Genomic DNA, 17573 nt, shown 5'->3' on the forward strand with positions numbered 1-17573 from the left:
GATATAACCGTGGCTCCCTCGAGTGCGTAGTAATACTTTGGGGAGGCCACGCCCCCGAGCGTGGTGTCAGAGTGAAATAAAGGCTCGGGTTGGCGGACAACATCTGCTGGACTCCTTCATTCAAGTGACACCCGAGCTTTCAGACGTATTTGAGGAACCCTCCGTTGCCTTTCCGGGCCAGTTTCAGTACTTCTAGCAACGCCGTTCGCTTCGCCCAGGCTCTGCGTAGTTGGGACGGTAGGAGATTCTGGGTCTTTTGCAAAGAAGCCGAGCGGGAGGGTGGGGGCTTGGCGGCCTCCAGTCGGCGTGGTTGAGTACACGCAAGGACCATGTGTGCGGAGTGCTTACGGAAATTGGTGACCCTGGCGTTGGTCTTTGCAAGTGTGGATGCGGTGGTGGGCACCGAAGCCACGCATCCTCCGGAAGGTGCCCAGGACAGAGCTCCTCAGCAAAAAGGGCGGATGTCTCTGCAAAATTCAGGTACGCGGTTAGTTCTTGAGGATCAAAACGCATCCGTGTCTGATTCAGTTTCTGAGGCGAGGAAGCTGCAGTTTTAAGTCCAGAACCCAGGTGTGGGGGAATTTTTTTTAATATATTTTTGACTTCAGTGCAGCGTGTAACCGAGACAGGAGTTGCGTCGCTAGGTGATAAAGCACCGTTCTTATAGGCGCTTGGGAGTGACAAGCAAGAAGTCAGGGAAGGAATTGGAAGTGCTTCCAGCAGCTTGGAAGCTCTGGCTAGCAAGCACGTGTTCCACCATTTGAGCTACTCTCTATAGAGGCAACCACTTAACATCTTCTAACTAGGCGAAGGAAGGCATCCCACAGGGAATGCAATACTGTAGTGAAAGTTAAGCCGGATTATCATTTTCATCGGAAGGATGGTGCCCTCTCCGTCTCTTCCTCTGCTTAAAAAGAAAAGCCCGCGATTAGAAGGGCTTGCTGGAACTACGTTTGCTTTTTGCACCACTTCAACTGGTCAGCTCCCACCCTTTAAATAAAAGAAAGGCAGAAAGAAGGGAGGGCACAGACGCCGGCGCAGGTTTAGCATTTAATGCAGAAGGGGGAAGACGTTCAGAGTGGACTAGACTCGAACAAAGGTCCTGAAAATCCTGTTTCGGCTGCAAGCGAGGGCATCCAACTAGTAGGGGTATTTTCTCCCATCATTTTTGCTTCTTTTTAACAATCTCATCGCTTCCTTTGCCTAGCATAAATGGAAACAAACTTGGGAAGACCCCCTTCTCGGTTATTCCCCTCTTGTTCACAGTAGGGGCGCTGGCTGCCCAAGTCTTTGAAGCTACCCACAGGACTGGCAGGGTATAGAGTCGCTCCTTATGGCAGGAGTAGACAACTGCGTCCACACGTCGCGAATCACCCCCCTGGGAGGCAACGCTCAGCCCGCGGAGGCCAGGACATGTGATCGGAACTCTTGCATCCCACCCGATGCCAGCTTGAAGCTAAAACTCTGCTCCGCACCTAAATCCAAGCTGCACATTTACACAATGCTGGACAAAGAAACTCTTTTTCCCTCTTCGCTATGTGCAGTTTCCCCTTTCTGTATAAAACAGTGCAGGCAGCCTCCTTGAAAAGAAGGCGATGTAGCAGCAACATCCCCTTTTGCTTTCTTAGGCTCTGATCTGGGTTTTTTTTTTTCCCCCTTAAAGGAGGAGTTGGCTGCATTATTTATTTTGCAGTATTTTATTTCTATGTAATTAATCCCAAGATTGGCACGAACTTGGTCTTTGTAGACATTCCTGTTTTCTGTAATGTATTAAAAGGAAATCCTTGGGGGTCTTCTGTGGCTTGAATATCCCTGGAGGAGGTGGCTGTAGAATATCTATTTTTTTCTAATACTCATGTCAGTGATACGGGTTTCACTTTGATATTTAACTCATTTAACACAGTGTTGTTATATGCTGGTAAACATGCCTAGAATAGAAAAATATAATCCATTTTCAAGAGTGGTCAAGGAAATCAGAAAATTAAGGGTGGGGAGTTCTGACCTGCAGATTTATCTGAGACTTTGTGAATGATTTTATTAATTGAAAGATGTGCTTACTTCAAACGAAGTATTTGGGAACACTAGTTCAGCTGAGAAAACCCAGTAAACAGTTGCATAATTTTCTCAGATGCGGTTTTCTTTGAACTAATATTGAATTTTGGACCTTAATTCATGACAATCAAATCAACACAGTATTTTTAATTATCTTCCCTTACATGATGATGAAAGAGGTACACTTGCATCTCATTCCATTTATCTATATACAATAACCTTTTGAGGTAGATTAAAATGAGAGTTCACTCAGTGATTTTCGTGGCTACCAGTGGTTTTTATGGCCTGGATGCAGATTTTAACTTGTCTCTCCAGTTCAGTGTAATAATTTAAACCACTGCATTATACTGATTTGTGTCGCTAAATTAGTTCAGATATGGATTTAACAGTGACTTTCTGTTTTGATCATATAATTGTTTGCAAAGCAATAATCTCATACATTACCACTCTGTTCCCCTTTTGAAATGAAGAAGTTGTTAACAAGTATTCTTTTTGCCTACAGGTGTATATAATAGTTGTAGACATTTACTGTGGTGACTGTTCATTTTCAGCTGAAATCCAGCACTGCCTGGTCAGTGCTGGCGATGTTGGCTGCAGTGTGTTTGAATGCTTTGAAAACAACTCTTGTGAGATTCGAGGTTTGCATGAGATCTGCATGACATTTCTCCACAATGCTGGAAAGTTTGATGCCCAGGTAAGCGAATGCAACAATTTGAGGCATAGACAACTAGACCCAGAATCTGCTAATGTGAAGGTATAAAAATAGTGTGGACTTTTATGAAAATTACTAGTTAATGTTTTAATCAAACAGAGCAACCAGACAAGTTTTAAACTTCATGGAACAGAATATACTTATAATGTAGAATATTAATTCTTTGTAAATATTCTATGATAAACCTATCTGACCTTTCTATTCAACCCTCTTTTAGTGCCCTAACATAAACTGCAGCTTTCTTTCAAGCTCTTCCAGTTAAATCATAATTCCACATTAGGAGTTATACAACACTGTGATTGTACTATTGTATGTGAAATATCAAATACGCATCTTCTTACCAAGGGCTGATTGAGGGTAGGTTAATGTATATGGGAAATAATTTTCAGCCCACAAATAATTGTGAAAAGACTACACAGTAGAAAATCCCATTGCTAAAGAAAACTGTTATTGGGTTTGAAAAGCACTTTGCCTCCCGTATTAAGGATGCATCCTGATCCAGTGGAAACAAGAGGTTTGGATTAATGGATACTAATTCCCATCCAATATTCCTTATTTATTTGATCTTATTATTTCATGTCTCATGCAGTCTTTTTCTTAGGTAGTTTACAATTAGAAATATTAAAGTAATTAAAATGCAGTGACAAAGTACAATAAATACAAATAACATGAAAAAATATTACAAGGGGAGAAAGAATATAAAACTATTTATTCATAACATTCACACAGAGGAAGCTTGGATGAAGAGAAAAAAAAATCAACACATGCCTAAACAATGTAGTAGATGCCTTGTGGATTTAGGAGAAGAGCTATTGATTTGGAAAGCTCATTGTTGCAGGTATAAATTAATAATTATGACAGATCCAAGCCATGGTGGCATTTTAAACAAATTAATTCTGGTTGATATTGCAATAATATAACAGTAGGCCATCCTTTGATGTCATCTCACTCTTGCTACTTTGAAGTGCCAGCATTTCCAATTTATCTTAAAGTCCTGAAGTGGAAATGTTACTGAAGTGACTGGGCTCTCGGTGCTTCTTGGCACATTAAAATGAAAGGGGGGGGGGGTGTCCAAGGATGCCAAGTGAGGAATTATCTTTTGCTCAGTCTTACCTCTGACTCCCTTTATATGATCAGTCCAATTCATTGCTGCAGATGAATATTGAGCCTCAGTGTCATTGGAAGTAACTATATCTCTGCTGCTTTATTCTAGTGATTCCTTGGCAGCTCACCAATGTCGAAGTACATTCCTTAGCAAGAATCTGATATTAAGTTTGCCTCTTTCATTTTCTCTCCAAAATGCTTGTACATTGTTGAAGCATCCTGTTATTATGTCTTGTACAACAATTCTCCCATTTCAACAACGAGAACAAAAATATTACATTGGTCAGATGTATTTGGCTTGACTGGCAGTTTACAGAATGTGCATTGGTAATTAAAAGTTTAAACTTGGGGCTTAAAAACAGATTTTTCTAGAAATCTCTTTATTTGCTTTTCCAGAAATATAACAATGTCTGTTTCCTTCCAGATTAATAGTAATTTTTTTTATCTTTTTCATTACTGTTTTGAAAAGCTTTGAAAAAAATATTCTGCTTTGGCCTTTTCTTTCTTTACAAGACCTCATTTTATATTATGATACACATTTTTCACAATAGGATTTTCATTCAAGTCCATAGTGCATTATCCCATAATATTTTTAGGTAAAGAAATCCTAAGTAACAGTATATTTATTCCAGTGTCACTTTAATATTTTTCATATTCTTGCTGACTGTCTCTATGACAAAATAATAATCTCTTATACACTCCAAATAATACTGAAATTTCTTCCTTTGCTATTACAGAGCCAAACTAACAACTAAAATATTTTGTTGGTGATTAGCAGAAAGTATCCTTCCCTTCAAATGCATGGTAGTTTTATAAGACAAAAACAAGTTGACTCTAATCTGCTTATAAGAAATGAAGGACCAACAGAAGAAGTTCCAGTTTTTGCAGATAAAATTATATTGCCATAAAATTTGAGTAGGAAAAAAAAGTTAGCTTTTATGTCTTATTGATTAGTGACTGCTCATTAGCTAGGATGAGGGGAAACTTCTTTTTTTTAAAAAAAAAGGAGAAATAGCAGGTCGTCTCCTATTATTCAGCAAAAATAATTGCTATCCAGTTATTCAGAACATTATCATTTATCACTGAAATATGATTGACTTTCAGAATTAGCAACAAAAGAAGGTGGAATAAAATTAGTACTTTGCTTAGTTCTTCGTTGCATGTGTGAAAAGTATAGTTAGAAGTGAAATTTTGTAATTTTTGAAGGCTTCCATCTTCTTCCTAATCTTTTGCAGAAGTTAAAAAGAAACCTTCCCCCAATATATATTCATATCAGAATGCTGTGAGTTGGACTTGGGGGTGATCTTTTTTAGCATTGAAAAGTTTACCTGAATGGTCATGGGCAAAAGGGAAAAAATGAGGAAGAGAGAAATAGACTTTACCAGAGATAGAACCTCAGTCCTAGGATATACACTTACTTATCAACAAATCTCATTGAATTTAATGGACTTAGTCCACAGGTCGGCAACCTGCGGCTCCAGAGCCACATGTGGCTCTTTGAGCCTTCCCCTGCGGCTCCCAGCCTCCTCTGCCATTCGCAGAGAGAGACAGAGACAGAGAGAGGCACTTGAGCTTCCCTTCTCTCTCTCTCTCTCTCTCTCTCTCTCTCTCTCTCTGTAAGTAAAAAAGAGAGTGGACTCACCGTGTTCTCCGAGGAGCTGAAAAGCTTACTGGGCGGGGCTTCTCCTTTGGCTGCGTCTCTGCAGGAAGCAGGAAGGGCAGGAGAGAGCTAGCTAGCCCAACTATGCTGGTTCAGGAATTCTGGGAGTTGAAGTCTTTGAGTCATAAAAGAGCCGAGGTTGAGTCATAAAAGAGCCGAGGTTGCCTACCTGAGCTTGTTGGAGAATAGCTTGAAGCCAGCTTGCCAGGTGAGCAGAAGATTGGAGAGAGGCAGAGAGAGAGAGAGAGAGAGAGAGGGAGAGAGAGAGAAAGAGAGGGAGAGAGGAAAGAGAAAAATAGAAAGAGGGAGAGGAAAAAGAGATAAAGAGGAAAGAGAGAAAGAGGGAGAGAGAAAGAGAAAAAGAGAGAGAAGGAGAGAGAGAGAGAGTGTGGGGCAAGAGGACTGGCAGACCAAGGGCAGAAAGAGAGAGAGGGGAGAGAGAGACCCTTTTGACATCTAAAATGAAGATAACACTGCATATATCCTTTTTTATCTTTATGATATGTGTGTGTGTGTGTAAGTAAAAAAGATAGTGGTAAAAAAGGATATATGCAGTGTTATCTTCATTTTAGATATCAAAAGGGTTTTGCGGCTCCCAGTGTTTTGTTTTCAGTGGGAAACGGGTCCAAGTGGCTCTTTGAGTGTTTTGGGTTGCCTACCCCTGACTTAGTCCATGCATAGGATAACTCTTTTTCATGGGGAAGCATCACTGTATTCATGTGAGTTTATTTCCACACACAAAGAGGGTTGTGTCTCTGAAGACAAAAGCCACATTGCGTTACTTAACCTCTGGAGTGGGGCAGAGGATACTTAGGATAGCAAATCCCCATCTCCCGACGACTAGAAAATCATCTTCATCTTCTTTGACCTCCTCCAATTTCCATGATTCCTCTAACGATTGAAATCTACCTGAAATCTATCTGGGCCCACATAATTATGCTAAGCCATGAACAAACTTCATTATGGCATTGTGCAGTGTGTGAATCCTTCCATTATATACTGGCTACCTTTCAAGAGCACACTGTGCTACTAGTTGTGCTACCAATTTAGTATCGGAATCTGGTTGTTCTTGCCCATTACCATTATCATCAAGGTTTTTCTCTTTCCAGAGGGAGTGGAAACTAAATCCCTGTCCAGGTCTTGGTTTTGGCCCAAGCCAGGGTGGGATGGGGAGGGCGTGAGCCTCAGAGGTCAACTAATAGAAAGATTGCTTTGCACATTGGTAAGTCAACTCACTGGTTTCAGCGGAACTGTGGAATCTTTTTTAACTTCAGGTTGTGATGAAGCTTTAAACTCAGAAAACTCAAATTTTTCAACAGAGCCTCATTTCCCTCCATGATCATGATGAATGAAGTATTTCCAGTTTTTCTAAGTAACTCTGAAAAGTATATCCAAACAGTGAAAGTGAGCAAGCAGAGTCCTAAAGAGAACAAACGAAGTGGCGTTTTGACACATTGAATTTTTGTTCTCCTTGCAGACTCTCTTCACCTTTGCATCATTTCTGAAAGTTGTGTGAAATAGATTTGAGAGATCCTCATTTGAGCAGGAAATCTCTCACACAATATAAAGTCAGGGTCTCTTTCCAGACCACCCTTTAGTAGCATAGGATTGGGGTTGCAGTGTGCTTCCTGATAGCTTACCTGCTAGTGGCTGGCAATATTGCATTAATTGGATTTTCCACAGTAATTAGGACAGGATCACTCAAATACATTATGAAAAGTTGAAGGGGTTGCTTTCACTTGCTAGGCATGACGGATGGCAAGCAGGGGACTAGGACAGTGTAACTGTTGGCAACGACAACTATCCGAAAAATGTTACGTGCTTCTGCCTGATTTCAGACTATTCAAACAGTGAAGACACTACACGTAGGATAATGAATAATGTCAGCTTGGCAGGTCAGTTTTCAGAAGGATGTCACAGCACAACAATATAAGAATAATGGCAGATCAGTATTTTTGTACCAAACTTTATCACAACATAGTCTCACAGTCTCATGGAGAGATATTAGGCTGACTTCTGGAGTCTGCTGGCATGAGAATGAAGATAATGCATATCACCATTGGTTTTGAATTGACTTGTCTGTCCAGGGCTATTGTTACAGGAAAGCATATCCAAAGCCTATATATAACTCTCCAAGTATCATTGATAAGAGGAGCAATTCTGCTCTATCTTACTGCCTTCTGAAATTCTTGCATTGCTGGCTAATTAAAATTTGCAGGATGGATTCCAAAGCAAGAATCCATTAAAAGAGAGCCAGATTGGTCTAGTGGCTACATCACCAGACTAGAAAACAGGACACCATGAGTTCTAGTCCTGCCTTAATGATGAAAGCTGACTTTGGGCCAGTCACACTGTTTCATCCCATCACAGGTTTGTTGTTGTGGGGAAAATAAGAGGAATAAGGTGTGTTGAATATGTTTCCTGCCTTATTTGTAAAGATAATAAAGACAGGATATTTAAAAAATTAAAATTTTACTTTTATCCTAAAAAAAAAACAGAATTGTGTTTATTGAAATAGTCCCCATTAATTACCCCCAACACCAGAAGCCTTCCTCGTATTGCCACAATGAGCCCAAGTGGTAAGGATAGTCTCCAGAATTTGCCTCTCAAAGGGGTTGCTTTTGGGGAACAGGTTTTATAACCCTGTAACCTCTCTTTCCCCCTCTACTTTCAGAATTGCTCAGTTTAGGCATCATCAAAAGGAGATTAGATATTAATGAGGATTAAATGCCTAGCAGACTCTGAGCACCTACTACAACCAAAGAAGGAAATAATTAACTGATTGGGATTAGAGCAAAATATTTGTTATCTTAGAACTTTTAAAAGTAAATAGGCAACATTTTTTTCCAGGTGTTAATTGAAAAATGGAGATGGATCACAAGACATATGCTTAATGGACATGGGTTTAGTTGTGCTTTTTGTTCTTTTCTCATTTCAGGGGAAATCCTTCATTAAAGACGCCCTGAGATGCAAGGCACATGCCTTGCGGCACAAGTTTAGTTGTATCAGTCGCAAATGTCCTGCTATCAAAGAAATGGTGTTCCAGCTACAACGAGAATGCTATCAGAAGCACGATCTCTGCTCTGCAGCCAAAGAGAATGTCCAGGTCATTGTGGAGATGATTCATTTCAAAGACTTGCTACAACTTGAGTAAGTAAAGAGGGAGTATCTGATCTGCTATACTGTAAGTTCCAGAAAGTTGCATGTCCCCTAATTTTATTCATCTCAACCAGAGGAAAATTTTAGTCCACAGCATTTAGCGATACAGAGTGGCCATAAATGTCCCCATAGAGTTGCAGCCATGCCACAAAGGTGAACTAAAATGGCCACACCCAATTTTTTAGAATCCTTCTCTATAAAATGGCTTGCCCACTCTCTTTCTTTCCTTATCATTCTCAGATTTTTCTCTTTAATATACTCAGATATAATAGTGAGATCTAAGGCTTATTTTACATACTATAATAATGGAATAAAATTAAATCATGTTCTAAATATAAAATGGCTTCTCTTTTTTTGTTGGTCATTTGCTATGAAAAAGCTTCTCTGCTTTCTATTGTATTGTTCAGATTCATGCATTAGGAAGAAGACAAATAAGGTTATCTCACACACAGAAATGAGAACATGCTCAAGATTGAATATGGATCTGCTCCTATTATAATGGGAGATTTGGCCATGGTGTAGAATTTCTGTATAAGAGAAAAAAAATAATCACATTATCATATAGAGAAACGGGCACCCACCAGAGGAGCAGAAAAAATCAAGATGGCTGGCATAACTATACTATTTGTGTCCTATAGCAATAGTACTTAGATTTATATACCGCCCCATAGTGCTTTACAACACTCTGGGCAGTTTACCTCATCATATTGTCCCCAACAATCTGGGTTCTCTTACCAACCTCGGAAGGATGGAAGGCTGAGTTAACCTTGAGCCCCATTAGGATCAAACTCCAGGCTGTGGGCAGAATTTGCCTGCAATACCGCATTCTAACCACTGCGCCAACTGGACTTCTATACTCTTTTTATGTACATGCAATGCATATTTAAAAAAAGGTGGGGCTTGGATCATGCTCACCCTTTTGACATTTTTACCCCATCACTGTTTGTAAGTATTCTGTGGGTGCTTCTGGTTACTGCATCACATGTTGCATAATTGGCTTACACATCGTGAAGGAAAATGCCAGTCCTCACCAACACAAAAACTCTCAGTATTTGCTGAAACTTAAAACATGTAGAATTCTATTGAAGCCAACTTTTTGTGAATGGCTGGCAGAAACCTTAACTCTTAATATCTAACCTGCCAAAATATAGGTACAAATGCTCCACTTAACTTCTCCAATCTCCTGTTCAAAAGCTTATTTTTTCTGCTCCAAGAATGACAACAAACAGATACTTAAAACCTACAATTATTAGTCCTTTAAATTAAAATGTTCAGTGAATTCTGTGTTAGACATTGGTTTGGATCAGAATACCTTTAAAAATAATGCAGTTTTGACAGCAACTTAACCATTAAATCTGGAAGCATTTTTAATGCTTCTAAAATTAACATCAACAGTTGTTGAAGAAACAACTTCCCCCTGTATGCTTCCTCTTACTTTCTCTACAATTCAGTACTTAATTAATTGCTTTGCATTGCTTGAGGTTGGAGATGAGATTGAATAAATCAGTGTTTCTTGGACAGATAGTGGAGGCACTCAGTGTAGCCTTGATGTCCAAGATGGGCAACAAATGAAATAATGAAAATAATAAATAAACTAAATACTTGAATCATCATGGGAGAAGATCTTAGCTGCAACTGTGTTCATTCAGCTCCACATTCTGCTCTCTGAGAATAGAGTCTCCTTTCTTATCTGTTCTGGAAAATGCTCCCTTGTGGAACTTTTTTGCTCTTTACAAATTGATTCATGCTGCAGAAATGGAATAGAATTTCCACTCTGAGTAGGAGCAGAATTCCTTTTACGGACCTATATACCTGTAAACTAAGATGATAATAATGATGTTGCTGTATGGAAACAACCAAGAAATTTGTGAGTAAAGTTGTCTATCCTGAAGAAACGCTTTTTTTCAATAACCTGTGCAAAATTACAGCATATACAATTGTATAGTTCTTATCCTATATATAAAACAATGTCTTAGTAGAAGGTCACAAACTATAAAATACTATCAACCATAAAATGGTTTGTGGCATTAACTAAGGTACCCCAAGGTACCTCATATTTTGCCTGCACATGGTATCTACTCAAAGAGTAAAATTCAGGGCACATAATTACATCTCTTGAAATATGGTTAAATTCAAGGCTAAGTAGTTGATTCTAAAATGGAGATATGTCAGGAAACTTTACCTTAAAAGAGGTAACTCTTTTACATTTCTCTCATCAGACAATAATAATCTGCCTTGTTTATTTATGTTTATTAGGTTATTCATATTTGTTATAGCCACCCATTCCAATGGACTCTTGGCAGCATACAAAACCCCAAAAAATCCATAAAAACAGATAAGCCAGACAGACAATCCAAACTCAACAACATTCTTAAAACCAACGAAAAGCAAATAAAATGTTTCTCAAAAGTACTATACAGTAATAAATTAACTCTAGCCTATTGATATTGCTTATATTTTTATTGGCAAGAACCTATTCACGAATATCTGATCTGCATTCAGATGTGTTATTTAGTACAGAATTACAGCCAATTTTATAATCCTTTTTACTGGCTACTCCTTGGCATTTGTAATATTGCATTGCAATTTACTTTAGTGATACTTAAATGGCCCACAGTGTTTTACCTAATAGTCCTAGTGCAACAGACTCAAACATGCCTGAATTTTTGAATGCTTTGCGTGCAAGCAATGTATCATTCATTTGTGGATCTTGTTGCAGTATGCGTGTTCTATAGAGAATAAAATTCAGATCATCTTTTAATGACAGTTAGGGTTGTGGGATTTTGTTTTCCTTTTCCTGAAAGATGGAATGGTTTCAGGGATAATAAAGGTTTTGCTTCAGTTTCAGACCAGCACTGATGCTACATTGGAGTGGCAAGTCAAATACTTCTTGCATGCTGGGTGAGATAATGTCTTAAGTAATTTTGCGTCCTTGAGTAATTCTGCCACAGAGTGCCAAGACAAATGTGTCTTGCATGCTGAGTGAGACAAATATGTCCTTCAGATTCCTGTGGGCCCCTTCCATGAAATTGGCAACCAACTAAATTATAAATGACTGGTAGTTAAATGTAATAGTTTAGTTCAGTGGTTTGCAGACAGTGTACTGTGGCAAGACGGAGAAGCTGACAGATTGCACATCATCACTGAATTTGCCTGGGAGAGAACACCATGTGCTTTTCCCAACTCAACTTAGTTCAATGGCGAGATGCAACACCTAACAATGACCCAGCCAAACAAAGCACGCACAAGAGAACATGTCCCCAAATCCACAGCAAGCGTCCCTAGCAGAACTATACTGTTCCTTGACAAAAAAAAAAGCAGCTGCTGCAAGAATTATTCAAGGAAAGAAGATAGACATAGATTTAAATGGAGGAAAAAAATATATCCTGTGTAAGGCCGGAATTTTACTCTCCTGCTGTCGTAATTAACCACAAAAAGGGAGGGCATTTAAATTTCAGACCAAACGTTCAACTTTTCCAATACTTGGCATTGGACAACAGTAAATAAATTATTCTTCCTTCAAGCTTGACCTAGAGATGTAAAGATTCCGGAAAATTTGTAAATCAGTAGGAAAATATGGGGTTTTCTAATGTTTGGTTTTTTTTTTGTAGAAAGAAACAGAATTGAGAAACAAAGACTTGAAATATAGATAATAATATTTTTAAATCACCCTTTATAACTATAAATATGTGGGTGCTGCTTGCAGCTTCTGGCCGGTTCCAGGACTTTAGGGCCTAGTGAAGAGCCAGAACAACTGTCTCTAGGTTAGAACTTGGTAAGAGCAAGCAAGTGCAAGGGCGTCCTTCCTTTGTGACGATAAATGTTAATGCACCCTGGAGTAAGAAATACGTATCAGCAATTGTATTATATAGTTATCTGTGTGCAGGAACTGATCTGTACATTGTTTGCTTATATGACATTTAAGAAATAAGTTTATTTGTACCATTTAAAAAGAAAATATTAGGAATTTCATAATCCATGACGGGTGGGGAGCTTAAGAAAAAATGGTGGTTTTTTTTTTTCATTTACACATATAGCTACATTTCATACGTCATAACATCTTGAAGAGGCCTGAATTGCCCATTTTTCCCCAAATTTCCCTGTCCCTTATAAACTGTATCTAGGCTACATCTGTTACTATGTTTTAAGCAACAGCATAATTCGAAGTTTCGTGAGGATTAGTCATTTGTAACAACAAAACAAAATGCCAACATTCTTCAAGATAGGAAAAGAAGACTCCCTTCTCTTCCTTCTTTGCTTTGGCTTCCTGTTAAAACCCTGATCCATAGGGTCCATTGGGTAATGCCTTTATTAAGGAGCCCATAAGTCTATAAGGAGCCAGTATCCCAAAGAATGGAATCAAATCATTACCAGCAGGTGAGCTAGCCTCAGGTACACATCACATGTTCAAATCTAGCAATGCTATCTCAACTATACTTCTTTTTAAAAAAAATAGCAGTCCAAAATTTTCACTAATCGCTACCTTAAACTATAATTACATATTCAATATAGGCCAATTGTGGCTGACTTCTATACTGCCGGTAGTTCTCGACTTACAACCATTTGTTTAACCATTCAAAGTTAACACCGGCACTGAAAAAAAGTGACTTATGACCATTTTTCACCCTTATAACCATTGCAGCATCTCCACGGTCACATGATCAAAATTTGGACACTTGGCAAGTGGCATATATTTGTGACAGTCGCGGTGTCCCGGGGTCATGTGATCACATTTTGTGACCTGACAAGCAATGGGGAAGCCAAATTGACTAATTCAACAACTTCAGTGATTCACTTAACAGCTGTGGCAAGAAAGATAAAATGGGGCAAAACTCACTTAACAACTTGTGTGTTAAATTTAAATTTACCGACAAAGAATTAAAGGGAGATTCACTTAACAACTGTCTTGCTTAGAAACAGAAATTTTAGGCTCAATTGTGGTCCTAAGTCAAGGATTACCTGTAGTCTTTATATTTTTCTGCAATGGTTGTTCATGGTATTATATAAAAGTATTTCAAATACCTTATTAGGCATAGTGCTCATACATTAAATATTTGAAGAGCAATGGAAACTAATAACATAAATTACTGGGTGTTTATTGTATGTTTAACTGCTATGTCTTCGATTAATGAAAAATGTGGTCTTACACTGAAGAATCATGCAATTATATGGCTGATGCTGTCATGCTATACTATGTGGACTTGGAAGATAATTAGCAAGATTTGTGAACCATAATTCTAGGAAGAGACTCAACATTGGAATGCATTCAGTTTCTATCATTCATCTCAAAACCAGTAACTGAGCAAATTCCCCAGCACTGAAAAGTCTGAGATTTGTGGGCAAAAAAGACCTCTTGATTATTATAATGTTCTTGCCAATATAAAATCTAAAGTTAAACGGAATACCTCCATTAAGCTAAAAGATTCTGCAGCAGATATAATCACCTAAAGGTGGTGATGGGATTACCTGCCACCTCTATTTGCTGAAATTTAAAGTGGACTACCGATTTAATGTGCAGAATCATGAAAAGTTTCAACTTTGCAGAGATGGAGTAGTATCTTGTAGATCTAATTAATGACAGTAAGGCAAAGGATAAATTTCCCAAAACAGGATATCTCTGTAAACCAACAGAGCAAAGACTCTTAATAATATCAGAGAACTGGTTGTTATATATGCTGTATCCAAGTGAGCCTTGCTATTGAATGTGATAGCTCAGCTGCTAATACTGAAGCAGGAAACAAACATAACTCAAAAGGAAAAGAGAATTAGTGATTCTTTGATTAAATGCATGAATTAGTTAGTAAAGTCAAGACTACATCTGAAAAATCTCATCTTGGGCAGTGAAGAAGCTCTCTGGAAAACAAACCAACTGTGATTTTATATAACTCTTGGTCATGCTAATTGGGAATTGTTGGAGTTGCAGCCAGACATTTTAGGACATCAGAATAAGGAAGATTGTTATATCCAATTTTAAGAATTTTGAGAAATCATTACCTTTTTACTACTTGTAATTACCATGGATAATCATAGATACATAATTGATTAGTAGGTGGAGATACCCTACTGCTTTTTTGTAAGGAGTTTATACTGTATTTTCTAGACTAGAGACAGGCAGAACATTTATGCATAAAGTATTCCATAAAGCTGTTTTGGGTGGTCCATGGCCCAAATTGAAAGTTGCCACTTGGATGCTTTAATCCACTTACAAAATAGAATAGGGCTCTTTTGATGAGCATATGGACCAAAATGTACTTGTCCTGGGCAGAAGTGTTTCAAAAGTGGAGTAAGCATGAGAAACAGGGTCAGCATTTGCAGATAGCTGGGACAAGGGGAGGAAAGTAAGAAGATAGTGGGAAGATCAGTAAGGCATGCTTGAAATCTGTTCTTTACTCCCAAGACCATTGCACTAAGGAAGAGGCCAATAAATTGGTGTCAGCTGAGGCAAGGCAAGGACAGAAAGAGGCTGGAGAGATGGGAAGGGAGGTATAGTGGAATATGCTGGACTGGGACACTGGCATTGGCTGATGAAGGAAGGGAGTAGAAGGGGCTGGGAAGATGGGGCAGGAAGACCAGAATACATGCTTTCATGAGAAAGGAAAAGGAGGGTGCTGCAGGTCAATCCTGTCCTATCTGACTCATATAATCATGGCAGAACAATGCAAGAATCCTTGGTTTTGTTTTTCTGCTGATCTGCATCCAGTATGAAGTGGTTGACCAGAATTCTAGGACATGGTAGTTTACTCTGCTTTCTGACAAAACATATTTTCTTGTTTTGTGCATCCTGTAGCTCTCTGATTCGTAATTCTGATTTCTTCAGTGAAAGCAGTCACGGATTTTACAGATTAATTCAAACTTACTGGATGATTATTAGGATGATATATTCTATTGAGGTAGTGATTTCCCAGAAATGGTTTAAGAAACAGCAAATCAAACTGCATGAGTGGATCAGAATTTCCATATAAGGAGGGAAAAACTGGTCTTGGACAGTCATTATCTCTAAGTCCAGCCAACCACTATAGGATTTGTTGCTATGAGAGAAAATTGGAGAACTTAGATAAAATTGGAGCGTGTGTGCATGCATGTGTCAGTGATAGAAATATTCAAGTCCTAATGAAAATGTGTATCGGTCTAATGGATAAAATAATAAATGTATAACTACTGATTTGCAGTCAACTTGAGTGCATCTGCTACTCTTCCATAACTTTATATCTTTTCATTTTTTTCTCAGACCATATGTTGATCTGGTGAATATACTGCTCACTTGTGGAGAAGAAGTCAAGGAGGCCATCACCCAGAGTGTCCAGACCCAGTGTGAGCAGAATTGGGGGAGTCTGTGCTCCATCCTGAGCCTCTGTACTGTGATTCCACATGGAGAGTCTACCCTGGAGTCTGAGAAAAAGCCAAATGAAGTCTCAAGAATATCCACTGGCCAAGGAAACCTTGTAATTCAACCTCAGTCTGGTAGCAGAGAGAATTCTCAAAATCCTAGAGGGGAAAGAGGTAGCAGGCTGCCTATAAATGGTCACACTCGCACTAAATCTGGGGGTCATAATTCCAAAGCAACTCATGAGACCTTTGAACAGAGAGATGAACCTTCCGACTTCTCTGATATCCGAAGGTGAAAGGAATAGACAACCCCACCTTTCCCCCTTCACCAAAAACTTCCTCCGTTGAGTTCATTTTATCTAGGGGCATTCCAAAAAATATTTACAAGATAAAGGGGCTACGTCAAACATAGGGCATTGCGGGTTATGGGGCAGCAACAGCATATGTATTATAAGCAACAGAGGAAAAACAATGACAATGGATTGCTGATTGTATCCAACAAACTCAGTGTGTAGATGCAACAAAATGTCTTCATTTAAACTCTTTAATTTCTTGGAAAAAAATAAGAGATGCAGGTCTGGGATGCCAATACTATTTTTAAATCAGGGATAGACTAATACAAATTATGATTTCTCCACTAATGGCTTAGACTGTCTAGTTTAGATTAAATTCAACATGACTTTAAGTAGAAAATAATTCAGTCTATAACAGAAATTATAAGGGTGTAACATGGGCTGCCATGGCATTTGTTAAGAAGACTAATGAGTATGGTCAAGGGGACCTTCCAAATGCAAGCTTAGTTATCCTCTGAGCCTACATTCTGCTCCTTTTTAAATGACACCATCTGCCTTAATTATTTCGCTATGCTGGTTTTGGCAGTTTATTCCTCCATCATTCCTTTGAAAATTGGTTAATTACAGAACCAGCTTCTGGATAAGGTGAATGGGCCTTCTCTGCTAGTTCAGTATTATACAAATCTCTTTTTTAATACTGTAAATCTAAAAGCCCCACTCCACTTCAGATTTAAGTGGGTGTCACATTTTTGACATATTTTTTTCAGGCTTGATGGAAAACCTCTTATTCTCACTGTATCAGAAATCAGTATCACAAAGGTTACAGGGTTGCAGTATTTCTGTGCTTTAAGGCCACTATTATGTGGCAGCTGTTAGAGAAATTGTTGGTGAAGAGAGGGCAAACCAAGCACTACAATGATTTAATCTGGTTAAATATGTGAATTACACACTTCTCCATACCTCCATCCTCATCACATTTTCTTCGAAATATAGGTAACTTTGTCAAATTAATGGAACTTATTTCATTAAGTTTGGATTGCCACTTTCATGGTCCAGAATTAGTGTGTTATATTTCATCTTGCTTTTAATCATGGCTGTTTGTTATTATTTGAACATATAAGATCACTCAAGATATTTACACATTGAAACTTCAGTTAACACTTTACTGGAAGAAGGTGTTCCTAAAACCTTTTAAAAAGTGATAAACCTTTTTGGAAAACAGTACCATCTAAAATATTTTGTGTATATTATGCCCCAACTTTACTAA

General features: G+C 38.5%; 1 protein-coding gene across 1 annotated transcript; it reads left to right on the plus strand.

Annotated features, from left to right (window-relative positions):
- The first annotated feature begins 301 nt into the window (after nucleotides 1–301).
- STC2 (stanniocalcin 2) lies at nucleotides 302–16560 on the plus strand. Its single transcript, XM_015818654.1, has 4 exons — nucleotides 302–480; nucleotides 2604–2746; nucleotides 8467–8678; nucleotides 15916–16560. The coding sequence occupies exons 1-4, from the start codon at nucleotides 330–332 to the stop codon at nucleotides 16307–16309; spliced, it is 900 nt and encodes a 299-aa protein (XP_015674140.1). The 5' UTR covers nucleotides 302–329; the 3' UTR covers nucleotides 16310–16560.
- Nucleotides 16561–17573: the final 1013 nt, after the last annotated feature.

Source organism: Protobothrops mucrosquamatus, unplaced genomic scaffold, assembly GCF_001527695.2.
Source record: "Protobothrops mucrosquamatus isolate PMUCROS unplaced genomic scaffold, P.Mucros_1.0 scaffold_141, whole genome shotgun sequence".
NCBI lineage: Eukaryota > Metazoa > Chordata > Lepidosauria > Squamata > Viperidae > Protobothrops > Protobothrops mucrosquamatus.

Bases quoted from the DNA above. Each gene is read 5' to 3' on its own strand.
- STC2 (XM_015818654.1), top strand. From the start codon at position 330: ATGTGTGCGGAGTGCTTACGGAAATTGGTGACCCTGGCGTTGGTCTTT. The intron at 481-2,603 runs GTACGCGGTTAG...GTTCATTTTCAG, and splicing joins GATGTCTCTGCAAAATTCAG to CTGAAATCCAGCACTGCCTG. The intron at 8,679-15,915 runs GTAAGTAAAGAG...TTTTTTTCTCAG, and splicing joins AAAGACTTGCTACAACTTGA to ACCATATGTTGATCTGGTGA.